This window comes from Alligator sinensis, unplaced genomic scaffold, assembly GCF_000455745.1.
Source record: "Alligator sinensis unplaced genomic scaffold, ASM45574v1 scaffold748_1, whole genome shotgun sequence".
In the NCBI taxonomy this organism is placed as follows: Eukaryota; Metazoa; Chordata; order Crocodylia; family Alligatoridae; genus Alligator; species Alligator sinensis.
The window spans coordinates 366,251-378,319 of record NW_005842455.1 but is presented as its reverse complement, the minus strand read 5'-3'; the positions used below and the strand labels follow the sequence as shown (position 1 = coordinate 378,319).

The following is a 12,069-nucleotide window of genomic DNA, read 5'->3' as shown; positions in this document are numbered from 1 at the left end:
GCTGTTACTAATACCTACTCCCTCGAGCCGGGACCTCCCTCCTCCCCCCCCCGCGCTCTCCCCCACTCCCACGATCGCTCCCTCCGCCCGCCCTACCTCGCTCCCTCCTTCTCCAGGCAGCCACCTGAAGCGGGAAGGGGAGCAAGGCAGGAGATGCCCCTCGCACGCTTCTGTCAACCTCTTCCCCGTGCTCTTCACAGCAGCGGGCTGCAAAGGAAGCGCAGTCTCAGGCGCCGACTGAATTTTCTCCAGCTCTGGAAGAGACCAGAGGTTCCTAGGGGCTGAGAGCAGGCGGGGAGGAAGGGGGTGGATCGCCCTCATCCCCTGCCATCAGACCGCACGTAGCTCTTGGGGGCAACCAACCTTTCTGCTGGGGGTGAACCTCTAAGATCCTGCATGTGTACGTGCAAGAAACGTCGGCCCTCCCAGGCAGAGAGGAGGTGGGTATTGGATGCAGATGGGGAAGAGAGACTGTCACTACTGGGCCTTGGGAGGGAGGGTATTGTTCCTGCAGTCGGTAGTTACATCCACCAGTGCTCAGTAGACACTCCTTCCCTCCCAAGCCCTGCTCCATTTCCTCACACTGAAGCCACCTGCTAACAAGGTGGTCTTGCTGCTGATTGCTGTTGCCCCACTCCCTTGGAACAGGTTGGGACCAGAATTTTGGGAAGGGGAGGATCTGAAGAAAGGGGGCTCTCTCCAGATTGTCCTGTTTCCAAAGAACTAGTCCCAACCTGTTCCAAGGGAGTGGGGCATATAGACACTGCATTCTTTAAAAAGGGATATCCAATATTCTGTCACCTCTGCGCTATAGTATAATTCCTCTGTGCTAAACAAACCTAAAATAAAAATCCTCGTGTCCGGGAGCTTACAGTTCAGGCATAGGACAAAAGATGTTGAACGAATACAATGAAACAGACGTAGGAGATAAGATGCATGAAAAGTGGGAGCCACAGCATGCCAGCTACATAACAACTTTGTTGTACATCAGGCAGACATAAGGTTATTTAAAGCACAAAATCACTTTCTGTTAAGTGTAACAATTTTCTAATTTTCTTAGCGCACATTGCCTTTCCCTGCACTATAATGCAGACAGGGTATGTGAGAGCATCTAGGAAATCCATAAGCAACAACAATGCTTAGCCCTGACACATTCCAACTAGCTGTATAGCTGTCTTCTAATTGTCACAACACCTCTGGGACATAGTTAAGAATTATCCCCACAATTATGGAAGAGGGGAGCCTGAGAGAAACAAAGTAAGGCTGGTGCAAGGCTCAGAGGCAGGCAGTAGCAGGACTGTTTAACCTGTTCTAACCTGTTCTACTCAAGCTTCATTGGCTATGTCCAGATGAGTGTGGATATGGGATATGTGGTGCCACAGACACACCACACATGCAGGCATTCCCTGTGCTGGTACCTTGCTCCTGGGGTCTCCTGAGGCCAAAAAAAAGCAGGGCGGTGCATGTGGCAGCAGCATGCGCCAGCCAGAACCAGAGCCTGGCTGGCCGGAGCCACACTCCAGCTGTCACCCAGGCTCCCAGCTGCAGAAGTGCTGTGGTTGCAGCTCCCCAAGGCCCCCCAGGACTCCAGGTAAGGCTGCTGGGGCGAGCAACTGTGCTGGCCCCAGCCTCCCCTACCCCACCTGGGGTAACCTGCTGTGCACCAGAATGTGTGTGGCATGGGCGTTGCGCTTGTGGACTTGGCCATTTGGGTTAAGTGGGAATCTGTGAGCAGATGTCCTGATTATGGGCATATTAGAAACACTGTAGCTAAACAGAGCTGATTACCCTACTTGCAAGCACTCTGTGTGCAATCACTATTTTATTTTTAAGCAGATAATTTGATTTCTAGGAAAAGTTCTTGTCAGTCATAAATTGCAACTCTTTAAATATTAGTTTATGTTTAAACTTTGATCTTCCTTCTCTTGTATAATGTTTATTCAGTTACCCGTCAGATGAAAAGTACTGTACTACTAAATAAAAAGTGTTCTGAATAAATATACTTCTTGACATTTTTCAGCCCTTGTAGCATATTTTTTTTTACAATAGAGCTCTCCTGCCTGAAACAGTCTGGTCTCTATAAGATAGGATTGACATGCACTGCTTTTCTAATGCTCACAATTCAATCTCAGAGAATTGTCAAGATAAATACGTGTTAAGCCTGGAAAAATCCTTAAAAAAAAGTCTTTTTTTTTCCACATGAAGCTCAGTGTGACAGAAGTAAATAAAGGCTAGGGACAGACATTCAAAAAACCTGAGCCTGAATTGATTCAATCTTTGCAGGTTAGTCTAACCTAGCTAAACTGAATGGGTTTGTAACACAACAGCCATTCTCTCTGGATTGAGGAAATTTAGGCACATGCCTGCAGTGGCTCAGGCTAGAAGCCAGGGGATGCTAAAGCAGCCCTCCCTTCCTTGCAGAGTGCTGAGCTGAGGTGGGTTGTGGCCAGGCCCCAGCAGGACACTCTGTTTAGGGAGGTCCGCTTACACTGTCCCAGGCTTTTCCCCCAGCCATGAACGACACGTGCCCCCGATGGGTGGAGGGGCGCGGAGGCGGGAGTGTGGCAATGGTAAACGGGAGCTCCCGTAGATGCCACCAGCACTGTCGGTGGGGGGGAGGGGTGGCGAGCGCCAACCAGGGGTTGGTGACCACCTGCAGACGCTGCTGGCAGGGATCGCTGACCACCTGCAGATGCTGCCGGCAAGGATCGCTGACCACCCGCAGACGCCACTGGCTTTTTGTAGGGGGTGCACTGCCATGCTCAAGGGGTGCACATGCACCCGCTATGCATCGCTCCTGCCCCTGGCTGCTCAAGAGGTGGGAGTGTTACCAGACCCCAGACCCCTGCTAGCACTCTGAGGCAAAGAGGGGTGTGCAGTGCATCTGTTGATGATACGGAGCTTTTCAGTCTCCCTTCCTGCTTCTTCACACTGTCTGCAGCAAACTGACAGGTGAACAAGCCAGGAAGGGGCTGATAACAGTGTTTATCACCTCATCAACAAAACAATAGCCTTTCTCCATTAGTTCAAACTCTTCTTAAACAGCTTAGCAGCTGACCTGTTGATTAGCTCCAAAAGCTGGTAAGCAGTCACTGTTCTATCTGCCTGTCTCAGTGAAATTGGAGACAGGCACAGGCACCCCTCATACCACATGCCTATGGTCTGTGCTGAGGGAGGGAGGAGGGAACCCTGTTTGTCCACTAAGCAGCAAAGGTGGGGTAGGGCAGGGGGAAGATGGGCAGACAGTGCTATGTCTGCAGTCTCTGTTGGAGCTGTAGCCAGGGAGCAGAGGGGAGGGGCCAGCCCTGCTGTGGAGCAGAGAGCACGCCAGGATGCTGGGGGAGTCTGGTTTATCTTAAACCAGCAAGTGGTCTGGGACAGACATTGAATAAATTGGTTTAAGTCAAATCAGTTATCTTTGATACTACATTCAACCAGGTTTATCTCAAACTGGTTTCAGACATTTTCAAATTGGTTTATATGCACTGAGCATCTGTTCTGTTACAGGTTTAAACCAGCTTCTGATCACTTAAACCAGTTTGTGTAACGTCTGTCCCTAGCCAAAGAGATTCCATCTCCTATTTTCTTATGCTAATGTGGAGTTGATGAGGCTATAAGTCAAGGGATAGCTAGCAGAAAAGGTTATTTCCAGACTGTCTTTTCTTAATTTGACAGGACTGGAAATATATTATAAGAAAATGTGTAAAGAACATGCCTGGGTCTAGTGTTGCAGCTCTCTTTAAAGATCTTACTTCTGTTAGTTGGATTCCTTTCCAGGGGTCATCTGAGTGCAGGTACCCATAATCCTTCTGGGGCAAACAGGCTGCCATGTGGACTATGATGCTGTTCCAAACTGTGGACTTTTAGCATATACCACAGACACAAACATGTACGGCTTTCTCATTCCTTGCTTATGCTGAATTCAGACCCAGCTACCCCTCCAGTCCTTTCAGTATGTCATAGCTCAACATCCACCTGCTGCATACATCTGTCTCCATCGTATCATGTGACTTTAAATCCCTAAATACTCACTACTCAGAATTAAGGATCTAAAGTTACACAAATCTAATTTTTTTTAACTGGGAACAGTGAACCTCTTATGATGCATTTTATATTCAAGGTTCTGAACTCTCCCATCCACAGACATTAACATGATCTCTTTTCTAGCTAAGTATAATCTTTATCTTATTTAGTGTTCACTGTTAAGTTCTCCTCAGCACTCCTACACATTGTCCCATGTGAGAAGGCAGCTCGCCTCCATAACATGCAACATGAGGACTAAAGATTCTTCCATCCAATATACCAAGGACTAAAAGTATTCTTTCTGCTCTGGCTTGTAGCTTCCAATTGAATACCAAGTCAAATTCAAGATTTCATACCCATTTTGAAAGCCCTTCATAGGACTGACCCAAGTCTCCTAAGGGACTGCTTCACTATGGAAGATCATGAGCTCTCAAGCCAGCAATGTTCCACTGGAACAATGTCACCATCAACCTCATGGGTGAGACTTATGAATACAAGTGGCAGAACTTTCTCAACCAGTGGCCCAGGAATATTAAATTTGATAAATGATCATGAAAAGTTGAATGTAAAATATGTTTACTGTAAGCAGGTGAAACTGAATAACAGTAAAAAACAATTTTTATAGCCTAGACCAGGGGCAGGCAATTATTTCAGGTGGAGGGCCACTTACCAAGTTTTGGCAAGCGATTGAGGGCCACATGACAGGTAGCCAGGGGCAGATAAATATTAATTTTCTAAATTTTTTAGGCCCCGGGGGGTGGATAGAATGGCCTGGCGGGCCACATCTGGCCCGCAGGCCGAATTTTGCCCACCCCTGGCCTAGACAGTGGAGGGGAAACTTTGTGGGTTCACTTCCTTAAAAGTGCAACACACGTGGAAAAAAAAATCTAACCCTCAAAACCCAGAAAGACTCCAGTGTAATGTCCCTCTGAAGTTAATGCAGTTCACTGTAGCTTGTGCATTCTGGAGTAGCTGGCATATCCAAACTAACAACCCCAGGTGGAAGAGGAAGAAAAGAGCACTATCAAGGCATTTTCAGTAACTGCCACTCAAAACTGCAGTTTATTCATCCCTTGGTTCACTAGAATCCAGATATACTAACCTTCTTGTCACATAATACTATCTTTTAATATTTTTTCATGCCTTTTTATGTGAAAGGCAAAAACTGATTATATCCACTAGATTCAATTTGGGGTTACTGCAGTCACATGAGTATCTTTCATGTTTACTGAAATTAACCCACAATATTAATTGTGTTTCTCTCTACATACAGATGCCATCTGCCTCATCAACATAAAAAACCCCAGGAAAATAGCCTTTTAAGTAATTATCCATCCCAAAATAATAACTTCTAAAAGACTCTTGGAGTAAATTGGGGCCAGCATTAAAAAAGAGGAGGAATTATTAATCTACAGTAGAGTAATTTATAGAACAAATTGCTAAGGACTGTAATTACTGTATTTGGCTTTATTTTCTGCAGTTAGTACAAATAAATATTTTTCCTTCAAGTGAGGTATGATGGGGATCTGGATGCCAGAGGCTGCTTGTAATTTATCATTTAGTAGTAATTTTATCATTTGTGTGTGGTCAGAACAGGTTTATTTTGAATAAAAAGGAAAAGGTTCTTGCAGACTGAATGGCACCAAATAAGAGGAATGTGTAAGTGGAAAAAGCATCCAATAAGCTCAGGAAACTGAAACATACCTGTGGTGTTGTCAGTGGTTAGAGAACAAGAACCCTGTTAAGAAAATAATATGGAAAACAAGTCCACTACTGTAACTGGATCTGTTGGGCTGTACGGAGAATGCCACCTACTGGTTCTGTAGGAGTTCATTGGTTGTCCTTTCAATTTGGCTTAGTTTCCTTAATGAGAAGCTTGGAGAAAAAGAAATTAAAAACTTTCTGATCAGCTGTGTAGTGATTTTTCTAATTACAAGCTTTTCTAAATGGGTTATTGTCCTATACCAAATAGAGTAATCTTTATGTTCAATTTGCTCAAAATGCTCAAGAGAGTAATCATGATATATATTTTGACATATTACTAATATATTAGTAAGTAGTGTTGGAGTGATGTTTTAGTTGTGACGATCTAAGAAATATATGAGGCAAAGATTTTTTGTGGGTGATATATTTTATTGGACCAATTACCAAGTTGGGAGAGATTTAGACAAGCTTTCAGGTACAAGGACTTGAGGAAGGGTACCTTGTTCATCTAAATCTCTACCAACTATGCAGCTGATTCAATAAAAGATATCACTCATATTAGTAATTGGTCATATTATGCTGCTACTGTAAATCTACATGGGTTTGGCCAACAATAGTTTGATTTGTAAAATAGTTTGATTTCTATTTAGCCCAAAGACAGTAGTAGTTAAAAAGGTAGTGAGACTGTACTGACTGTTTAACTTGTTAAAGTACAGTATTTCAAGAGTTTTCATGAATCACTCCTGCACCCCACCACTTGCATTTGTACCTTAAATATGGTTACCTTATATATCAGAACATGTTTTTGAATGTATAGAAAGTAGCCCCAATTGCTTACACAAGAATTTTTATGCAATCTAAATGTCTGCAGGATTGGGAATTAACAGGGACACTGTAGTACTCCCCTTCCTTTCCCCCTGCAAAAGGTAACTAGAAGTTTCCTTAAATTTAATGCAATTTTTACTATTTCAGAGGCCAATAAAATATAAGTATACAGCCTCAATCTGTTGTAGAAAAATATCAGAATAAACCTTCAAGTCAGTACCTGTTAAAAAAACAAATCTCATCCACAAATATGCTACAAACCACAGTTATGTAATAGGATCAGACTCTCAAAAACAATTAATCTAATCTCCAACAATCTAGTGCATTACACAGTCAGAAGTAATCTAGACTCTTACTCCCATTGTTCCTTCACTTGGATGCAAAAATTAAAATTCTCCAGACTCAAATGCCTTACTGACCACAAAGGGGCTGGAGAGTGCCCAGCATCCTGCAGGCAGTACTCAGTGTCTTGCAGCATTAAGCTCAGGCTCACTTCTCAAGTTGAACAATATGTTGATTATTTTGACCAGAGCAAATGAGCAAGGGGGATCATTAGCTCCCTGGTGAGTGTGCTGTTCAGGTTCATTCTTCTGTAATTAAGTGCTGTATGCCTGTTAAATATTATATCACAACGTGACTGGGCTCTTGAAAGTATCAGAGGGAGATGTACCGGTGTAACACTGCTATTCTAATGAGAGGCCAGGTGATCCTCCAGTTTATTAGCAGTTTAAAGTAGCCAAAGATGTTTAAAGTTGCCAAATAGAATTGTCTTGTATTACAGCATCACCTGTCATCTTAACATTACAAAAGTGAACTATTGTATTCAGTTGGTGCTCTCTGGGAGGGGAGCAAAATTTCCCTTACAGATTTTGCATTCTCACTTTCTCTACCTGAGGAGAGCTGAATGCAATCCAGAAAGGAATCTGTCAATAGCACATTAAACTTTGACCTTAGGGATCATCTGAAAAGCTTCTCAGTTCAGAAACTGAATATGGCAGCTATAGATAGTATGGTACTTTCAGCACTGGGACCTCAACCTTTGAACTTGGCCTTATAAATATGAGAAATATGTTACAATAGCAAAATGGTAAAAAAGGTAACTGCATCCTCCCCACACACTTTAGCGCCAGATGCCAGCCAGCTTTTTTGACTCTGCTAGGAAAGTGTACGAGTCTCTTACAAAGGGCTAAGAGAGAATAGTTAAGGAGATCTTTAGAAAGCAAGAAACTTGTGGCTGGCTCTGGAGCATGGGCAAAGACTCACATAGCTTGCTTTAGTAGGGGGAATAATTTTGTTACTTTTTAATGTTTATATCTAAGAATAGCAGTGTTCTGAAGGAAGTTCCTGAACAGATGTTTGGGTGTGGTATTAGTCCTTCCTGGGCTATGGAGACAGAGCAACAGCCTATGAAATTCAACATATCTTTTTCACTTCTGATTTTTATGCACTTGGGATTCTTGATCTGTGATTGTCCTGGACTGGTTCTTAGCTATCTAAACAGCTAGGTTGGCAGAGCATATTGGTACCATCTATATTACTAGTAAATTGCCGGTCAAGAATGATGGCAGGGATGGTGGGGTGGGGGGCCAAGGCGGCTGAGGGGTGACCTTGTAGCCGCCTATAAATTTATCAGGGGAGGACAGCAGGGAATTGGGGATGCGCTGTTTACCAAAGTGCCCCAGGGAGTAACTAGGAATAATGAGTTCAAACTAGTGGAGAGTAGATTTAAATTAGACATTTGGAAGAAATTTTTTACAATAAGGGTGGCCAGAGTCTGGAATGGGCTTCCAAGACAGGTGGTGCTATCACCTAACTTGGAGGTCTTCAAGAGGAGGCTTGACTATCACCTGGCTGGGGTCATCTGACCTTGGTCCTCTTTCCTGCCAGGGGCAGAGGGTCAGACACAATGATCCATTGGGTCCCTTCTGACTTTAGACTCTACGAAGGCCAGCACCTCGCCACCACCACCCCACACTGTCGCTGTCCCCAAGGAGCAGGGCCGAGGTGGGGGGCGAAGCCAGTGGCATTGGCCTAACCCCCCAGCTCTGTCCCCTCCATCCCCCTCCACCCCATACCGCTGCCGCCTCCAAGGGCCAGAGACAGGGTGGGGTGGCGAGGCCTGGCTCCATCCCCTCTATTGTGGTAGTGCTCTGTACCCGCTGTCATTTCCCCCCCTACCTGCTCTGCGTCTGGCCCCACACCACTCTCCACCCTGCATCTGTCTGTCAGTTTGTGTGTCTATCTGTGCGGAGCACTCTAATTGGTTGTTTCAGTAAGCATTGTGATTGATTGCCGAGACAACCAGAGTGCTCCAAAAGCATTACAGGCAGACACACAGACAGACAGACTAAGCCTTTTATATATATATATAGAATTAGCACTACACATTTTTCAATATGAAAAATGCTCTTCCAATTGAAGCTACTGCACATCACTTATTTGTGACAATCTTTATGGGCATGTCCAGATGAACACGTACATAAGGGGTGTGCATTTGCTGTGGCACAAATAGCAGCAGCACATATTTGTGTCACTGCTTTGTGCCCCAGGGCATGCCCCTGCACACACTCTCTGGCACACACCAAATTGTTCCAGTTTGGGAGGCTAGGGCAGCACCTCTGCTAGGCCTCCCAAGGTAGCAGCAGCACCGATCTGGCTGTATGGAGCCTGGCTGGCAGCCACATGGTGGCTCTGGATGGCCAGGTTCTGTTTCTGTGCTGTGTGCACCACATCACTTATTTTATGTGGGTTTTTTTTACACTGGGAGATCCCAGTGTCAAATTTGCAGCGCAGCAAACAGTTGCACATATGCTTCATATGGTTTGCGGTGCCTCAAACAGCTTTGAGAAGCTGTAAACTGCACGTGCGTGCTTGTCTGGATATGCCCTATTAGTCTCTGAGCAAGTGACTGAGATTCTCAGGGCCATATACATGAAGTCACAAATAGTTTGGGAGCTTTACTCAAGCAATTAACTGTCGCCGAGAGGAAGGCTTGAAGCCAAGAAGCAAACATAAGCAAATATTGGAACTGGAATGCTACATTAGTGACTCACTCCCGTTCTTAATTTGAGCTCTCTGTAGTGAAGCATCTATTCTTCATTCTTACAATAATAGCTAAGCAAATGAGATGTCATGAAAATTGACTATACAATAATTAGACATTCATATTTTCCCACCATAGCTTTTTTCAACATCCATTGCAGATACAGTCATAAAAAATAACTCCTAAAGGACTTAAATTCATATCCACTCATTCAAGGGTTCTTCTCAAAATTGATAAAAAATATCTTTGCTAATCCAATGCAAACATTACATATGGTGACAAGTTCATTGTCAAATAAACAGCAAAGACATGTCTATTCCTACTGGATACCTAGTAACAGGAATCAGACAGCAAAGCTCACAGACAACAACATAAGACAGAACTGTAGTTCTGGAGACTTTATATAAAACTCTGTCCATTGTATGTTTATTGGAAATCTGCAAAATAGCATGTTAAGGACAAGTCATTGCCATCAAATGACAGTGCTCTGTTGCTAAGAGATGAGGAAAGAGCCAACATGGACCTGGCATGTGTATAATGTATATCAAGATTATTATTTCATTCCTCCACTGGTAAGAAACTAAAAGCCTTATTAGCTGGAAGTAAATCAGTTTATATATTGCCTATGACTCGCATATATCCTTATCTAGAAAAAATAATAACCAAGCCTGAAAGAAGATGCTATTCTCTGGTCTCAAATCTTGTTTGTTTAGGAATTTTTGTGGTCTCCCATCAAAACAGCATTTGTCCACAAACTACTCTTTCTGAGCCTCAAAAAATTCTGAGGGAATTTTCTCATTACTTTGGAGTAAGTCTTGTCTATTCCAGGCTTCAACCTCAGATCATGGGCCACAGTGTGCCCTACCACAATGTTCATTAACTCACCAACTCCTGTTTATCATCCTCCTCAGCTTTTCTTGCAACTCAGCTTTGTCGCTTCCCAGGACTGTTTTTGTTTCCTTACCTGTTTTCAAGGCCCCTTCCTGGGCTCTTGTCCGTGAGTGGCACACTTTTTTTCCAGGTGTTATCTCATCTCCCAGTCACGCCTATTCAGAACAAAAAAACATGCATATACATCCTGGAATCACCTGATGACAAACACAGATCCTGGATCACGTCACTCACAAATGTCTTTGTTATAGACTAAGGCTTCGCATGGCTTACAGGCCTCCTTACAAAGACAACCAATGCCCTAAGAGGTGTTTTCATTCTACGCTGTGACATGTGGCCAGGCCTCTTTCACACAGAAGTGATTTCTGGATTCCTGCCTGTCTATTTGGGCAGGGCAATAAAAGAAAAGGGGAAGTGGCTGCAAAGCGGGTGGTCACGGCTGTGGGTACATGCTGGCTTTGTCCACCTGGCGAGGAGGTCGTGGTATGAGTGCACGCTGGCTCTGTCGGCCTGAGTGAACAGGTCCTGGTTGTGGGTACACACCGGCTCTGTCTGCCTGAGGCTGGTTGCAGCTGTGGGTGCACGCTGGCTTTTTTTTGCTTGACTGAGGCCGTGTCTGTGGGTACGCACTGGCTTTATCCACTGTGACCTGACTGAGGCGGCCCTGGGGCTGGGGGTACATGAGGGCTCTGCCCCCCTGAGGCGGCCAGGGCTGTGGGTGCATGCTGGCTCCCTCTGCCGAACTGGAGCCATGAATGCCTCCGCAGGACCCTCTGGGGGGATGGACAGAGTCCTATTTCTCGCCATGACACTGCAAAGCTTCCTGCTGCACACGGGGCTCAGCACAGCAGGGCCCGGCACCCCTCAGCAACCCGCGGGGCCAAGGCCTGGCAGACGGGCACAGTGGAGGGAACTGGCATCGGAGCTGGCGTTGTCCTCCCCAGCGCTGCCAGGTCTTAAATATGAAATGACTGTATTGGAAGCTCAAAATGATCGCATGCAAATACGTCATCTTCTTTACTTTCTATTGCTCCCCGTAAGTTGCCAGCGAGCGAGCGAGCATTGGGTCATCCAAGGTGCAGCATTTCTTTAGGTCAAGGTGGTGAGCAGTCAGAAGGAAGTGCTCACAGCAAGCCCGAAAGTCAGTGAAGGCTTTCCCAGAGCGACTTGGCTGCATCAATGAGACACCTCCAAAATGATGGTACATTTTGTATTGATTGTACATCCTACAAGGGTTGAAATGATCGTGTAAACGTGGTAATGCTCGTACACCTGTACCTGGTGACACTGCCCCTCGCACGCACGGGGTTAAGACCCCTCCCCCTCCCAAGAGCAACAATTAAAATAGAAATATATTAAAATTACATAAAACATAACAAAATCTCATACATGTAAAAATTATATAAAAAACAACCTCTCACACTAACATAAACGGGGGCGGGGGAGCATGAGGGACAACCGGAAGGCAACACGTTATGCGGTCCCTCCGTGCAACAGGAAGCGGCGTCCGCCCTCGCGGAAGGTCCGTTGGGCAAACCTGCACGCGGGGAACACCAGCCACTCGGTCCGTTCCGCCCCGGCCC

The 12,069-nt window shown here is 45.1% G+C and overlaps 1 protein-coding gene across 1 annotated transcript in view; it reads right to left on the bottom strand.

The window, feature by feature from the left end:
- The window catches only part of LOC102386446, a 58,397-nt gene that overhangs the window by 45,108 nt on the left and 1,220 nt on the right, over nucleotides 1-12,069 (bottom strand). Inside the window, exon 2 of the mRNA XM_006030652.2 lies at nucleotides 6,972-7,012. Coding sequence (XP_006030714.2) covers nucleotides 6,972-7,012 — 41 coding nt within the window. The remainder of the gene's footprint in view (nucleotides 1-6,971; nucleotides 7,013-12,069) is intronic.